At 42.6% G+C, this 16,489-nt stretch overlaps 1 protein-coding gene across 1 annotated transcript; it reads left to right on the forward strand.

The window, feature by feature from the left end:
- Window positions 1-5,723: 5,723 nt before the first annotated feature.
- Window positions 5,724-7,657, forward strand: utp11 (UTP11 small subunit processome component). The gene is made up of 8 exons (XM_079165164.1): window positions 5,724-5,890; window positions 6,050-6,111; window positions 6,230-6,332; window positions 6,452-6,568; window positions 6,733-6,826; window positions 6,945-7,075; window positions 7,196-7,306; window positions 7,394-7,657. Exons 1-8 carry the CDS (start codon window positions 5,831-5,833, stop codon window positions 7,475-7,477), a joined length of 762 nt encoding a protein of 253 aa, XP_079021290.1. The 5' UTR covers window positions 5,724-5,830; the 3' UTR covers window positions 7,478-7,657.
- Window positions 7,658-16,489: the final 8,832 nt, after the last annotated feature.

Below are 16,489 nucleotides of genomic sequence, written 5' to 3' on the forward strand. Positions count from 1 at the left end.
GTTGCTGGTGAGTCACAAGATCCCGCCCCCCCCCCCCCCCCCCCCCCCTAAAAAGCCAATTCTCCCTCCCTCCTGCGACTTCAAACGAGACCAGAGAGAAGTCCAAGCGGTGGAGAGTGCGATGGGAGCTCCCAGCAGGGCCCTCTGTCTCCGTGGTGCGCGTTTATTTTTCAGTCTATTCTAATAGTCTGTGTTTTAATGGTGAGTACTGGTAGAAAGAGAGAGAGCCTGCTTTATTAGGAGATTTCTGAGTGTTGACTGCTTCCTGCTTTTAAGCTTCGTTAATTAAGTTTATAAGCTTTCAGTAAATCAATTAATCAATCATCTTCAAGATAGTTTTTTTCATCTGGGTTCATATAAATCCTTTTCTGTCACAGAGCCCTGAAGACAAACTTCTCACCTGTGAATCAGAGATAGTGGTCGATTGGTGTAAGAGATTAATCCCTCACAATGGGTTTTGTTCACACTTTACTTGGAAAGTCTGAATCTTTACGATCAATAAAAAACAAGTTACGGGATTTAGAATGAGAAATAGGTTGCGTGGGTGTAGGTTAGATTGCAGGCCATGGTTAGGTTAAATAAGGTTTAAAATGTGATTTAGTTGAAGGATCAGTAAAGATTACGGTCAGGGTTAAATATGTTTCAAACAAGATACATATTCTAAGGGAAACATTAAATACACATATTTGAGCATTAAATTGGTGAAATGGAACTGTTTTTGTATAAAATAAAACCTCTATGACTTTCTCTCTTTTTTCCTATATGTACTTTGTCTCAAGTGACCTTTGATGACTAACCTTTGTACACCCTGACATTACCAAACAGGGTTAAGACCAACCCTGCTGTTTGATTTCGCTTCCCTATTCTACAGCATGGGTCCTTTCTCCAGTCCTGATGTGTCATATTTGTCGTGACTCAAAAAGCGGTCAGTGATGTTTATCCTGGACTCATACAATGAAGGATTTCTACATCTTACCATTTGAGTCATTACTGTTAATCAGTGTGTAACCACAGTGTTCTTGGCAGAAGCAGCATCTTAGCAGCATACCCCTTATGACAGATAGCATTGTTCTACTTCTTTTATAGCAGATATTTTCTATTCAGCCCATTCTAAATCAAACCTGTTTGAATCTCTGCATGTTAAAGTTCAATTAAAGCTCCATTAATGATTATGTGTAATGTTAAACGGGTAGTGGCAACCCCACAGATAATTATCAACCAGTTCCCCTCATCTCTACTGAGATACTGTCTTTGAACTGGCTGTTTTGGTCTTCTGTGACTGTACTGTTTTTCTTTCTCGTCAACCTCATTTCAAGCAGCAGCTAAAAAGCTCAGATAATTCCACTGCACTCTACTTGCCGAGCAGCGAACAGTTTGCAACTAGCTGAGAAGCTAAGCATCCAGATATTTCCCTCAGGAGTTGGTGGAGATCAAAACTAAACTAAAAGGAGTGGCTATTGGACTTCCATTTTCCACTTCACATGGGTGATAATGTTAGCTCAAATTCTAGGATTGACAGGTTCTTCAGTTTTTCAGACCGTGGATATTAATATATTTTCACCACAAGTAGCAAATAATTGTTATATGCTTAAGAATGAACTGTGAAGCAAATGAAAACTTAAAAGCTAGAGAATTCCATTGGTCCATCTATAACACAACAAAAGGGTCAGATTGTTTGAAGTTACTTTAGTTTGGCTGTATTATTGTAGAGGTTTCTACGCCCTTCAATCAGACTTGTTCCAACAACACAACAGTGTAGGTCTTGTGGTAATGGTATGTTGTATTGGCCACCAAATAATAAGTTCCTCTACCTTTAAACGACAAAAGGTCAAAAAGGGGTCACAAGGCTGTGTGTCAGTGGCTTTAAAAACAACCCCAAAATAAAAAAAGATTACTCTCATGTCTGTCTGATAAATATGTAAGTTGCAGTTAGCCTAACTTGTCTTTGGAAATGCAAAAGCAGCTGTGTGACATGAATATCTCATTAAACGCAGAAGGCCTTTTAATGCAACTGTTCAAACATGTGACTTGTTCGTGGTCCTGCGACAACTGAATGAGTGGTCTGACCCCTGTATTCCCCACAACCCCTTAATTATAAATTCTAATTTTACACTCTGAGGCGTGGTCCTGTCAGACTGCGTGCAACAAATTAGAGGATAGATGCCTGTCAATTCATCATGGGACAAATGGCCTGAGGACTCCCTTACTGTTTCTTTCTCTGTAAAAAGGTTAAGGGAAGCTTTTTTAGTTTTTGTAAAACAAGTTAAAAGGTTTATAGAGGTTAACTGACTAAGCATTAGCTCAAAGTGAACATAAAAGGGGTGAAAAAAAACAAGTTTAAACTGCAAAATATTTGCTAATCAAATGTAACTTTATTTAAGAATCAAATTCAATTTAAAATCTTCCTTTTGAAGCAGCGTATGAACAGTGATGATGACAACTCATGACTGTCATGCAGCTAAATGAAGTTCGAAATGAAATTGTAAAGCTTAAACTCTTTTCTTGGACGTTTGGTTTTGGAACACCTGAGTGAAATTAACTCTAACGAGCATCATGGCCTTGAGCAGCTGCAGACTAATGAGGCACTTCGATTGTTAAAAGTCCCACTTAAGTAATAAGCAGGTATGACTGGCAGCAGTATTTGTCTGTTTTCATCACATATATGATGGTGAGTGGAAACAGTGGCATGCTACTAAGATGTACAAAACGTCACATAATCAAAGGGAGTATGAATAAAGACAATGCATTTCCAATGTGTTTGTATCTTTAGTGGGCATGCTGGCTTTTAAAGATATACGATCAAGACAGACTATCAGGAAAGATCCCTTTGATGATATTGGACATAATAGCTCTTTTACAGAACACAACGTAGACTTTGCCTCATCTGAAACCCATCCACTTCATGGCTGTGATTGTCTGGAGTATAAAACAAGTCACGCTATAATAGACACTTCAAATCTCAAGCAGGGAAAATAAGCACCGTATTAGCACTTAATTGTAGACAATTTTTGTTTTACAAGAGTTTGTGGTGATGCTGAGAATCCCACCCAGGAGTGCATCCACTGTATGACTCGGGCATCGAGAAGTACCGGGGAATATTTGTAGCTAAGGCCGGGAATGTCCAATAGCCAGTGTATGAAAGACGTATTCAGATCCTTGATTTAAATAAAAGAACAAAAGAAGTATCAAAAGTAAAAAAGGCCCCTGTGAATGTAACATTATTTTATGTTACACTATTACATTGTTAATACTAATGCACCAAGGATTTAACTGTAGTTGGTCGAGGTGGAGCTACGTTTTAACTGCTCATATATAGTTCAGTTTAGTGCAGTGCAAGAGTTTCTTCAAGTAGAATCTTAATCTGAAAAGTAATTGGTGACTTTATTTGTCAAATAAATGTAGTGGGGTAAGAACTAGAGTATTTACCTCTGAAATAAAGTGAAGGACATTAAGTATAGATAGTAGGAAATGGAAACGGTTAAAGTACCTCAGAATTATACTTAAGTAGGTTCCTCCACAGCCAACGTGTGCCTTGTGTTAATTTTAAGAGATGCACCTAAATAATCTCACAGGAGGAACTTCTGGCTCATGCATTTCTCAACTGGGCTGGCCTGGTTTCTCGCTGCAGATGAGGACCAACCATGGTTAGGGGAGACATACCAAAGCCCTGAGCTCAGCCCAAGTGCAGCAGTCTTAGAATATGTCAGCAGTGTTATTTTTACAGGGTCATATTAGAAAACCAAACGGTCCTGCATCTGCCCCACAAGGGCATTCCTTCATTGCTGACCCTGAACAAACCCACAACCTCTTGTCCTCCGGCTCTTGCATCAGCTTGCTTACAAGCCCCCCCGAATTTCCAAAGTAGTATTTACCCCTGTCGTGGCTCACCAGGCATTTCACTTGTAATGATAACGACTCCCATGAACTACACAGCAAGGAGCCAAATAAGTCAGAACACAGACATTTTACCCGTAAATCCTGGCTGCGGTCTGTGCGTAGTTAAACACGTTAGTGGTTGAGTGGACCAGTCGGGCCTTGGGCTGAAACCTTCACAGGAATCGGGGTCATTAGCCATCAGACTGATAAACAAGCCTGTGACATAATGTGGAAAACACTGATCCCATTCATTGGTCTAATCACCCGCAAAACATTCTGCATGCCGGGCAAATCTCACACGTATAAAACAAATTCCTCGCGGTTGGTGAGGGGATAGTGAGCAGCCATATGGGGAAAATGTCTGTTTAGTGGAATATCACTCTCTGTCCTAAAGGCTTCTTCTCACATCCACAAAGAGTTGGGAGTCTGGGTGAGATTAGGGGACTGGTGCCATTGTGGCTTTGTCTTTGTCTACCCGCTACCCAAAATATCATGTCAGGAAGTGGATAGTCTTTTCCCCCAGTGTAGAGTGATGACCCCCTCATCGTCCAAGTTCCTGCAGAACTTCTTTTTCTCTCTCTTTCTCAACGGAGAGAAAAAGTGTGTGAGAACGTTTTAAGGAATATTACAGAGTTTCTTTGTAATCTCTTTTCGGTCTATTGGTCTGGACAGGAATCAAAACAGGGGCCTGGTACCCCAACGGAAACATGCAATAAATGTCCTTGTTGGAAAAACAAACTTGTTACCAATTAGTGTTAACTGTGCACTCTGGCAAATGCAGGCCCTCATTATAATGACCTAAATAATTTGGTGTATGAACAGTGCAGTCCAAACATATGAAGTCAGTAGCACTGTGATGACCCCCACTTGTTCTAAGCCGATCCTGTGCCAAGCCTGGCTTGTATACAACTTCTAAATGGCAGATAAATTGCATCAGTCTTCTACTTGAATGTAATTAAACTATTTTCCCATCATCCATAAGACTTTTCTGGTCTTGAATATCTAAAGCCAGATTAGTGGAAGAGGTATTCAGATTCTTAACTTAAGTAAAAATAGCACAACACAATATTAAAATACTCCAAGTCCAGGTACAAGTAAAGGTCCTGCATTGAAAACCTTAATTAACTAGAAGTGTCATTATGCAGCAGAGCGGCCTCTGTGAATGTAATACTATATATATGAATAGTAATGGGTTAATATGCATTAACCTGTGAGATGCAAGTTACTGTTGTAGCTGGTGAAGATGTAACACATCTAAACCACTTTATATCCTGTAGAGTTGGTAAATCCATGACAAGCATTCATATTTTATAAATTGACCATGTGTTTTGTTTCGTACAATCGTATGCATAGTAAATAGTAACCAGTCATGTAGACTATGTAGTGGAGTAATTAACTTCAGCTTTACCCTGGGAAATGTGTATTGTCGGTATAAAGTAGCATCAAATAGAAAAACTTAAGTTAAGTACAAATACTTGGATACTGTAGGTAGGTACAGTACTTGGGTTAATGTACTGTCCACAACTGCGTCCATAAAGAGTCCACTATAACATGTTAAATGCATGCAACACTACCACCTATTGTTTGTTACGCGCTTCTGCAACACGTGGGACGAAATTTACAAATCTTTATTATATCATGAAAATCAGTCATTTCGTTTCTGTTTCCCGTCAAATGCCACCAAAATATTAATGTATTTTTATGTTCGTAAATTGTCCGCCATGATTCACAATTCATATGATGTTTTCAATGCGACGTGAGTTGCGAATCTGCGGTAAGGAAATAAAAAACACAACGCAGTGTGAGCCGGGCAGGAACCAGGAACCCACATGTTCAGCCACCAGGGAAGCACTAGACCCGAAGCAGCGAGAAGGTTTCAGTGTCTGCACAGTTTACAAAAGCTCTGCTTTGACTGAACTATTTACTTTTGTTACGCTCGAAGACATTTTTCAGAATGTCGTCGTTCAGGAAAGCGTTGAAATCCCGACAGAGGAACCACCATGAAAGATCTCAGGTGAGCGTTTCAGTGTTTTGCTGGCTAGCTTGTTAGCATGCTAGCAACATTTGAGACGTCTACACATGATCACCAACGTATTACATGTAATGCCATTAAGTAAATAAGAACACTGAATGTGTAAAACGTGTCTTAAATGTGTCATTTTTGTTCCACCAGCCTGGTTTCAGGAAACATTTGGGATTGCTGGAGAAGAAGAAAGACTACAAACTCCGAGCAGTGTGAGTTTGAGTGAAGTTTAAGACATGTTTTCTGCTTCCAGGCTTTGTGTTGGACTTTTAATGTCAAACATGGTCGAGGAATAAGTCTTGTAATTGATTTCTTTGTGTGTTTTTAAAGGGATTACCACAAGAAACAGAACACTCTTGCTGCTCTGCGAAAGAAAGCTCTGGATAAGAACCCAGATGAGTTTTACCACAGAATGGTCAGCTCTAAGCTGCAGGTAAGAGAAGTGTCAACATCGGAGCAACAAGACAGAGTTATGCTCTATAAATCCTAATCATGTGATCTCTCTGGCTGAATGCTTTAATATGCATGTCTTATTTTGTGGCATCTTATCAGGATGGAGTTCACGTATCGAAAAAAAACGAGGAAGTGGTGGTGACAGAGGAGCAGAAGAAAGTGATGAGGACGCAGGATATCAAATATGTGGAGATGAAACGAGTTGCAGAGGCTAAGGTACGTTTCCCTGTAATAGATCATGCTTGGATAACCTCTTGTGCCTGAATACAACCAAAATGCACTTGATTATGCACTGCAAATAAAATTACAGATGTGTTACAACCAAAAGGGGCTTCTGTCATTGCCCCTCCTGTAAATCGTTGTTTATCATTTCCTTTCAGAAAATTGAGAGGATGAAAGGAGAGCTCCATCTTCTGGATGCAGAAAGCAAACAAAAAAACAAGCATACATTTTTTGTGGATTCCAAGGTGAAAGGTAACTATACATGTACAGTATAGTTATTTCTGATGTGGACGGACATCCTTGGCTTTGTGGGCTTTTCAAAGTTATGAGGTTACCGGAGAAGTTGAAAAGTGTTTCTGTGTCTCCTCAGTGCAGTCATTTGACCTGGCAAACCACCTCGACACAGCTCCGGAGCTGGTGGACAGAGTGTTCAACAGACCAACTCTGAAAACTCTGGAGACTAAGAGCATCCAGGGAGCTGTAGAGCCTCACAATATGATGGTCCGTGTTCATAATGCATTGAGATCAGCTTTGTTTGCAGTGTCTGAAACGTGCATCTAAACGGAATACATACTACATACCCTCTGATGGTTCATGTTTTCTCCTCACTGTTGACTGTAGAAGTTGGCCAAGCAGAGGAATCACCAATATAAGATCCTTTCCCAGAGGATTGACAGAGAAAAGAAATTGTTTGTGATCAGCCAGAAGATTCAGACCCGCAAGGACCTACAGGTGAGGAGAAGGAGATGCTCTTAATCACAACAAGCATTTTGTTTTTTGCGAGTGACTGATGTAACTTTTCTTCACTCTGTGCACCAGGATAAGAACAATAAAGTGAAGGTAAAAAAGGAGACGGCCAAAGCTGCAGCTATCTACAAGTTTGACGCCAAGAGGAAGCGCTGAGAGGGGAGTAATCATCATGCCGAGAAGAATTCACCCAACTTTTCCAATTAGATATTGGAAAAATAATGGACTTCTAGATCACAGCATAGACCACAGACATGGGCTTATTTTCATTCCCTCAAATGTTATTGCAGCTATGCAGTTTTGTACATATTATCGACGACTTTTAGTTTCTTTTAAATAAATATCAGAACAACATATGCATTTGTGTGATTTCTTGACTTGCATTGTGGCAGTAGATTGTATTTTGTTCTTGCACCAGTAGGTGGCATTAGTGTTCTTTATCACATTATTTTTTTGGGGGGGGGAATCTGTTGGTAGCTGGAGTCACTGGAACATGCATGGAGAAAACACAGAGCTTGAAGTCACTTAGTATGACCCAACATTTAGACTTCAGAGTTTCATAGTGGTTTTGATTTTTTTCTGTAAGATGTCACTGAAGTGCTCCGTCTTTGACTGTGTCCCAAACGGCTCTGTACTTTAGTAGGTTGTGAACTGAGGACCTGAACCCCTCAATCAAATATCAAACCTGTCATAACTTTAACTGTGACGTTCCTTTTCAAAGGACTTCGCCAAGAAAGCATAAGAAATGCATTATTTTTCTTCCAAAATCTGAAAGACACAACTTTGGCATCCCTCAGTATCCCCCAACTCAATGCAGGCTAATTGGTTGCATTCTGATTGTCATCTCATTAAGTCAAAGTATCGCATGTCAATGTCATATCTATTAGATATTTGCATTCATGTGTTCATCAGTCACTGGTAAACGACACGATGTGAACCAATGAATGTCACTCCAATTAACTAATTGGTGGTTAACTCCAGGAAATATGTTGTCAGTCACACGTAACCCATCTGAGTTCACTTGTCAGTTTGATGGTCATTTGAAGGTAGCTTTGTGATAAATTGGACATTTTTTACCACAAATACACTTGTAGATTCAGTGTCTGTGAGGCAGGACAGTCTGGTGTAGTGTAGGCACAGGTTCAGCTTCAGTCTTCAGAGCCTCTGAGGGACCCGTCTTAGGTGCAGGCTTTGACTTGGGATGCAACGTACACCTCCAACAGACCGCTTTCACATGGATTTAGGTGTCAGTCAGCTTGCATTGACAATAATACTATTGTCAATGCTTTGCTTGCTCACTAGCTCACTTTAATCAAAATGTCCCATTATTAATTGTATTGGTTGCAGCTGTGTTAATGCACAAATACCTCTGGTAAAAGGCTCCCTTGAGAGACATATGTAGTTATTGTTAGAGCTGCACCTGTTTCTACAGTTTATTCTCACTCAGTCACTCAGTTATCTGAATGTAATACCGCCTTAGATTTGCCACAGGTCATCAGATATCTCATTATTTATTAACCAGATCAGTGCCCATACTCCTAGGCCTTTTTTTTTTTTTTTTCACAGCAGACATGTTGACATTTTAAGAAAAGCAAAGGTGTTACTAATGACATTTAGGATGGCTGTGTTACATCCAGGTGTCCCAGCAAGCCATGACTGCGAGCCAGCATGCACAATACCGGAGCCAGAAATTGAAGCCGCTAAATGGATTTCAACCGTCACTAATTGAATTAATTACACCTGCGCATTTCCTACTGTGACATGTCAAAAATGTATTCCATGATAAAGGCCTCCAGGAGCTGTCACTTGTCACGTCTTCCTCACATCTTTCTGTTCTCACTAGACTATCCCGCTCATACAGACACGTCGTCTTTGGCTAATTAGACTTCCCAGGAAAGTGTGTGCGTGTGCTGATCAGTTTGCCTGAGGGCCATGTTGGAGCGGGGATTAGCTCAGATGTCTCATTGTAAAAAAGATCCCTGGTTTATCACTGAGGCCAACTCCTCAGTTGATCCTCCTGCCATCAGTCCTAGCCAAGTCCCTGCCCTGAGAATTGAAGTTGGTTGAGTCAAGTACTCTATGTCCTGAGGTACCACATTGCAGGTGAGCCCACTTAAATATTCTTCACTAGAGAAATCCTTTTCTAGTTCTTTACAGTCTTTCTCCATCAACCTCGACGTGGCCAGGTACGTGCATGCCGCGAGTGCTAACAAACTGCATGTGTGGTTTCTCCAGCCAACAGTGTGAAATAGACTGAGGACCTGGCGCCCAGCAGCAGATCACAGTGACCCAGGTTTGATTGATCACTGTGGTGGCAGCAGCTTCATAAACAGGGCCCATCCATCAGCCTCTCCTGGGAGCCAGTGTAGGGGAAGAGGGGAGAGAGGGAGTCAGGCAGAAATGTCACCAGGCGCAGTGAGAGGTTGGAGCGGCTGGAGGAGAGAGACCGAAGGCCTTGGCCCAAACACTGCTGACCAGAGCAAAGGCAAGCCAACACCTCATGATGGGCCAAAACAGGGGAAGAGTGACGGTGGGTGTCCACTTGGCCTGGCTCCTCTCATTTAAAACTCAGCAGTTTCCTAATTGCAGTATGAGAGTTGATGAGGATGTTTTTAGAAATACAAATATGTATAAGACTATGTGTATATATTGTACACGTAGTGAACATACACAGTATATGAATGCCTGGATTTAACTGTACACCACACAAGCACACAAAAAGGCCCAACAAAGTCCTCCCAGTGGCATTTCAGTGTTGACCATTCATGTCAGAATTGTGGCGTACAGTTAAAAAAAGTGATTGACGTCCTTTGGCCAACTCTCCTTACGCCCTCCTCCCACTCTCCCTGCCCTCTGCTACTGCGTCACACCGCTGAGAGAGCGTGCGTGTATCGGGACCCTCAGGCACAGCATCCATAAGCCGAGGGGGTCGAGGTCGTCGAGGAGAGCCCAGGGGTCAAAACACTGTGTGCGCAGTTCCGGGACCCCTATCTGACTGTGCGACCCAAGACACAGACAAGCCACTGTTCCTCCTCAAGCTGTCCTTTCATTCCAACCCAGCAACGGGACTCTTACGCCGGGATGCGGTAGCAGGGCTCAGGGGTGGGCACAGTGGGCGACCTTCTGATTTTAAAGATATAGAAAGGCATTTCTCTATTGTCAAAAGCCTCATAACTCATTTGACGACTGGACCAGGCCATCCTGTGCCTCACAAAGGCATCTCTTAAGTTAATGACCCTGGAGGTTTGCTAACAAAAAGTCATTTTTGTAATGGGGGGTGGAGTTAGAAGCGGAGAGCTGTGTGGCCACACAGCTGCAGGGTATGACTTTGACCCCGAAATATAGTAACTGAGAGTAAAAGTGTAGCCTGGTTAAGAAGGGGTACAATACAATGGATCTTTGTTTAGTTATCACACATAATATGGGAAAAAACACTCCTTTAAATAACGGGAACATTTTGCCAATGTACAGTATTTAAAGCTTTACTATATTTCACATTTTAGATAAACTTGCATTGTTCTCGGCTTTTCACGGGGTGTCAGTTAGCGAAGGTAAACCTTCAGATGTAAGTGTCGTAGATCTTTGCTTCTTTTCTGCTATTTTGTTTAATTTATATGGGGCTTTTATAATCTATTGATTGATATATTTATCTAAAGGGTCAGTCACTCAAATTACAAAAATATATTCTTCCACTTAACACGAGTGTAATTTACCTACTCATAGATTTGATTTTAATTTGCCAGGTTTTCAGATACTTATCCCTGAGATTTCAGCCAGTTCAAAACAGTAGAAGTGAACTAAACGTCCTTTTTGCTACTTGCAGTATTGAAAAATCATTCATTCATTCAGAAGATGTAATACTTCTTTCTAGAGACATTGTGCCAGTTATTCTAGATATTCTCCAGACTATACTGAAGAAATGTCCCCATGAGAGCTGTTGACAGTATATCCTGTGCATTATACAGGGACACTGTTTCTGGAAAGTGATGTCGCTGTTAAATTTTAAAGTATAACATTTCAATGTTGAGCTCAATTGTATTGGAGCGGCAGCAGAAATCTCAGAGATAAAAACATCTGAGCAAATAAAAACAAAACTACAAAACATTTTACTGTATATATTGGTGAACCAAACCTTGACGTTGTTCTTTTTTTTGTCATTTTGTGGTCACATTTCCTTTTATTATTAGATGATACAGAATACAAATTGGTCACAAACACGATCACCTCCCCACATGGCTTTAACCTGGCACTTGATCCTTGCAAACCACAAGTGCTGCACCTCCACCCCCCTCATTCAACAACACAGCTCGGCCCTGCTCCACAGCCAGCGCACAGAGCCAAGGTTAAGGATGGTTAAGGACAATACTAATCGATCCCCCAATTACGGAGAGTTGGAGAGCGAGAGGTGGGGAGAAGAGAGAGGTAGCCTGGGGATTGAGTGTTGGGAGGGTGTCTCAGAATGCAAGGGGTGGGGGATGAGAGGTAGTCTTTATCTTCAGATCCCTCTCCCCTTTAACTTGAAGCCGGGTGTCATGGGGCTTTTGAAGTAGTGGATAGAGAGGAGGGACAGAAGAGGGGGGTTCGGCTGGCGTGCAGGCATGGGTCTCGCTCCATGCCAGGGGGAAGACGTCTGAAGGAAAATCTTTACAGTCTTGACAGTGCCCCTGACGTGTGCATTTTTGTGTACTTGTGTGTGAGTATTTGGATACGTGTGTATATCTTAGCATGTTTGTGTGTGTGTGTGTGTGTGTGTGTGTGTGTGTACGTGCATGTGTGCCTGGGTTGAATGTCTGGCTCATGCAGTGAGGTGGGGATCACAGAGCCCCCTTTTTAAATTGCCGCTAATGAGCCCTGGCTGGCGAGAGGTACTCGAATTGATTAAATTTGCATGGGAGCCTAAATCATGATGGGGGCCTCATACTTGTGCCCCCCCTCACCCCCACCTCTAGGTGCACACACACACACACATACACAGCACCCCTGGTCCCCCCCCCCCCCCCCCCCCCCCACCCCACCACCCCACCTCCACATCAGACCTACAGGGGGTATCTCTCTGCAGGAGAGAGGGACAGGATAGACCAGGGGGAGGGTGTGTGTACATGTGTGTGTGGTGTTGAAGGGGGCGTGGAGGGCACCCATCTGCCCCGGTATTACTGTCAGTCCATCATTCAGGGGAATGCCAGGCGCGCGCCTCGGGGACGTGTTCATTACGCTTTAACTACCGGATCTGTCCTTGTCTCGCAGCCTCCTCGTGTCATTGTCTGCCTGAGATTGCGTGTATGTGTGTGTGTGTGTGTGTATATTTATGCATGTGTCTGCTTGCATCACAATTGAACGCACCCAGTTCTGGTGTATGGGGTGGGGTGGATACTCTGGCAACACACACACACACCGGACACTGTACTTGGGTTTGATACTTTAGGTGTGTATGTTTTTTACTACTCATTAGTTTCCTCCTTCCTCAAGCTCCTTTACACTTCATTATAATATTCTCAGTCTCTTAATTTCTACTTCTGTCTTTCACACAAACACCTGCCATGCACTTTTTTTTTTTTGTCTCTCAAATTTGTTGGTGTGTTGCCTCTCTAATGGTTACCTCGCTAATGGCAACTGCGTGGCGTTGCGTGATGAGAACTGCTTTTTGAGTGCACGTGTGCCTCATATCTGCTCAACAGTGATGTGTTAAAATCAGTGTGTGTCTGTGTGTGTGTGTGTGTGTGTGTGTGTGTGTGTGTGTGTGCTGGTGGGGGACAGTTCATGTGCGTGGTTAGCCTGGGTGATTGCAGTAATCAGATGGGGGTGTTAATCAGAGTTTGTTCGTCAGTGGCCTGATGAGGGGCGATGAGGGCCGCTGATTGTAATGCGATGCTTCAATCGGTCTCTCTGACGACGACAGAGACAAACCAAGAGAATCATTATCATACCGCACACTCCCCCCCCCCCCCACACACACTTTTGGAACACCACGGCAGACTGCCAAAGTGTAAACAAACAAGCAAAACACAACACTTCTATAAGCATTGAAGTGTGCCACCGAGAAGATGCAAACTCAATTATTAGATGCACACTCTGTTATTATTATACAGGGTCTTTTCATTCCAGTGGACACAATGTCAAGCGATGAGTTATATATCAGTATTTAGGTGTCAGTGTCACCCCTGTTGAATAACACGAGGAGGGGGAAGGGATGTGTTGGGGTTAGAGGGGAGAAAAGACGTTGAGAGAAAGGTTGGGGGTGGGGAGGTAAATGTGACCCCGTGGTTTATAGTCCTGTCTTGTCACTGGCAGGCTTGCATCAGATCCTTTTTCCCTCTTTTTCTTTTCCGTTTCTTTTTCTTTTTTTGCAGGGGGCCCCATCGCTGGCGCTATTACGGCTGCCTCATCAGCCAAGTCCCTACAAGGGCTGATACAAATTAATTAACCTAATTAGGGGCTGCGATTGCGGGTGTGATTATAGGGGCTGGAAGGGGAGGGAGGGAGGGAGGGATGGCTCATGGTGGTGGGGGTGCGCTGGCAGCCAGGGCCCAGGCGATGATGAGCCGGGAGGTGTGGGAGCAGAGCCAAGATGCTCTGCATGGCTAATGAGGAAAGCTAGCTAGCTTCAGCCTTCCCTCCCCTCTCTCTTCTCAATTCTCCACCTTCTGTTTACACCATCCCCCCCCCAACCCCTTCTTGTTTTTATATTTCACCTCTGTTACGCTTCAATTTCCTCCTCCTCTGCTTAAGTGTAATTTAATATTACTGCATCCGTTACTCTCCTGCAACTTCTGATGTATTTCCTGTGAATTGCATGTGTTGTTCTCATTATTTGCCCCACTGTTTTGTCCTTGTGCTTTTGTTTTGATGACTGACTTAGGCTACAGAAACAGACTAATGCACCTGTTGCAGAGCACAGTTAAACTGAATGTATGCTGTTGTCTTCTCCAACTAGAGGTTTAAGCCACTGGCCTATCTGATCCAACTGCTGCGGCCTTCATCTCGGTTTACCATTGATATTTAAGACCTTTGAGGCTGTAGAGCTCGCAGCATTTTTGACCATTTCCAAAAGTGAGGCAGTAGTAGTAGTAGAATCCAGATTCCTCTACAAGGCCTGTAGTCTGTCTTTTCTTGATGTTCTGTAGTATCACGCTGCATAGGGTGCAGTGCAGCACTGCCTATTGTTCACTTTAACTGTACTCCACACAAGGAACAGAAATACCCTCTGGGAACACACACAGCGTCACACACACAGTCACACACACATACAAGCTCACACAATTTCTCATCCTTTCGTATGCACAACCAATCGCGGCTCAACCCACAGATGCACACTCAAACTCTCTCTCTCTCTCTCTCTCTCTTACACAGCCACACTCCAGAGGAGCAATATTTAAATCTCCTTCTATTTGTATTGGAAACAGAACAAAGATATTCTTTAAAGACCGAAGCAAAATGTGTTTTTTTTGCCGGCATCAGCAATTCTAATGTTTCTAATTAGTTAGAGGAGAAGACGAGCGACTGGAAGGGTTAGGTGTAAGTAAATAAAAAAGGAATCAAAAGGAAAAAAAAAACTTCTCACAAGTGCAGTTTTGGGGCTTCTACCTTTCTAAAAGTGCGGGAACCCGTGCCAGTACTGTCCACTGATTGCAATGTCACCTCTGAATATTGTCGCTCTATCTCTGCCACACTAAGCATGCAGTGGATTGTGCCATTTGATTTCCAAGATTGTGCCTTTAGCTGCCTCTCTCTCTCTCTCTCTCTCCTTTCTCTTCTTCTTGCTCACCCTCCCTCTCACGTCCTGTTTCTGCCTCAGTATCAGTTGCAGGGGTGTGATTAGGAAGCCACTAGCAGACATTGATAGGGAGGTGTTCATATCACCGTTCTGATCTGGAGCCCCAGGAAAAAAAAGAGCCTCCTTCTGTTTTCCTCTCCCAAGGATTTTGCATTGTAAATTCCTGCAAGGCTCCTCTTCATATACGGAAAAATGCAAGACAGCTTTTTATCTAGCATAAAGATAAAAAAAAAAAGAAAATGGTAAAATAGAATATGCTCAATTTAAAGCTGCTATAATCAATATTTGTATACTAGCAATGGATGTGAAAGCTCATAGAGACGAACACACAGTGAATTATCTTGCGACTCTGCATTGTTCCTCAGCTCCTCAGCGATTTAGCATCTTGTTTCAGCTCATTGTTTGTGAAAAAATTCAGTTCTGGTTCTGTTTTTAAGAAAAAAAACTCAAATAAAGCTCACTGTGGGTTACTTGCCCAGCACCAGTGACAGACAAGGTTAGCGACTAGCTGGTGAGCGTGGTGGAATATTTAAGAGCCAAATATTCTGCTCTCCCTCACAGCTGGCGATCCCGTCGTTTTCTCGCTTCCCCGTATTTCGCTCCACACTGCATTTACCATTTAATATTTTGCAGCATTTTCATTAACATCTTCTTTTGCGTTGCTTTTCCTCTCAATATTCCATGTAGCACATTAGCGATTCAAATTATACTATTTCATGAGCTTTTTCGCTCTCGGTTCTAAACACCTGGGTGTCAATTACATCTTTCCAGGGAAAAATCCTCTGGCGAACAGAAAGTGAAATGTTCCAGCAACAGTGAAAAGTCTTTGTTTGTTTGGAATTAATAGAAGAATAATTAGCATGAATCGCTACAGCCACATGACTAAACATAAGAAATTCCCCTTTCACACACTGTTATGTTGTTTTCTTTTGTCTTAATGAGGTGTTACAAATGTTGATTTAGTTGAACTCTTAGGTATTTACTGTATGTTTCATTAAATAATTTAAAAACCCTGCAATTGATGAGGACCAATGTGAAGCATTTGTATTCCATATGCATCAAATAGGGAGAGAGGCGTCACAACACGGGTGATGCTGTGTGTGTTTGTGTGTTTGTGAGTGTGTGTGTGTGTGTGTGTAATTGAGGCAGAGGGGGCTGAGCGATTACTCAGGCCTTTGAGAAGTCCCTGTCTCTTGGCTCCAGTATACTCTCGCCTCACTGATAAGCATGAGCCCTGTCAGAGGGAAGGTAAATACGGCACTTAGGGATTCCTCTCTCATTTTGTAGTCACATTTACGCTTTAATTAAAGCCAGCGAGAGAGAACGGGATAGAGCGATAGCCCTGCAGTGAGCCGATGCTATCAGGGGGCCAGGCAGCTAGAACCACTGGGAGATGT

The sequence above is a fragment of the Pholis gunnellus genome (assembly GCF_910591455.1).
Source record: "Pholis gunnellus genome assembly, chromosome: 8".
Lineage (NCBI taxonomy): Eukaryota > Metazoa > Chordata > Actinopteri > Perciformes > Pholidae > Pholis > Pholis gunnellus.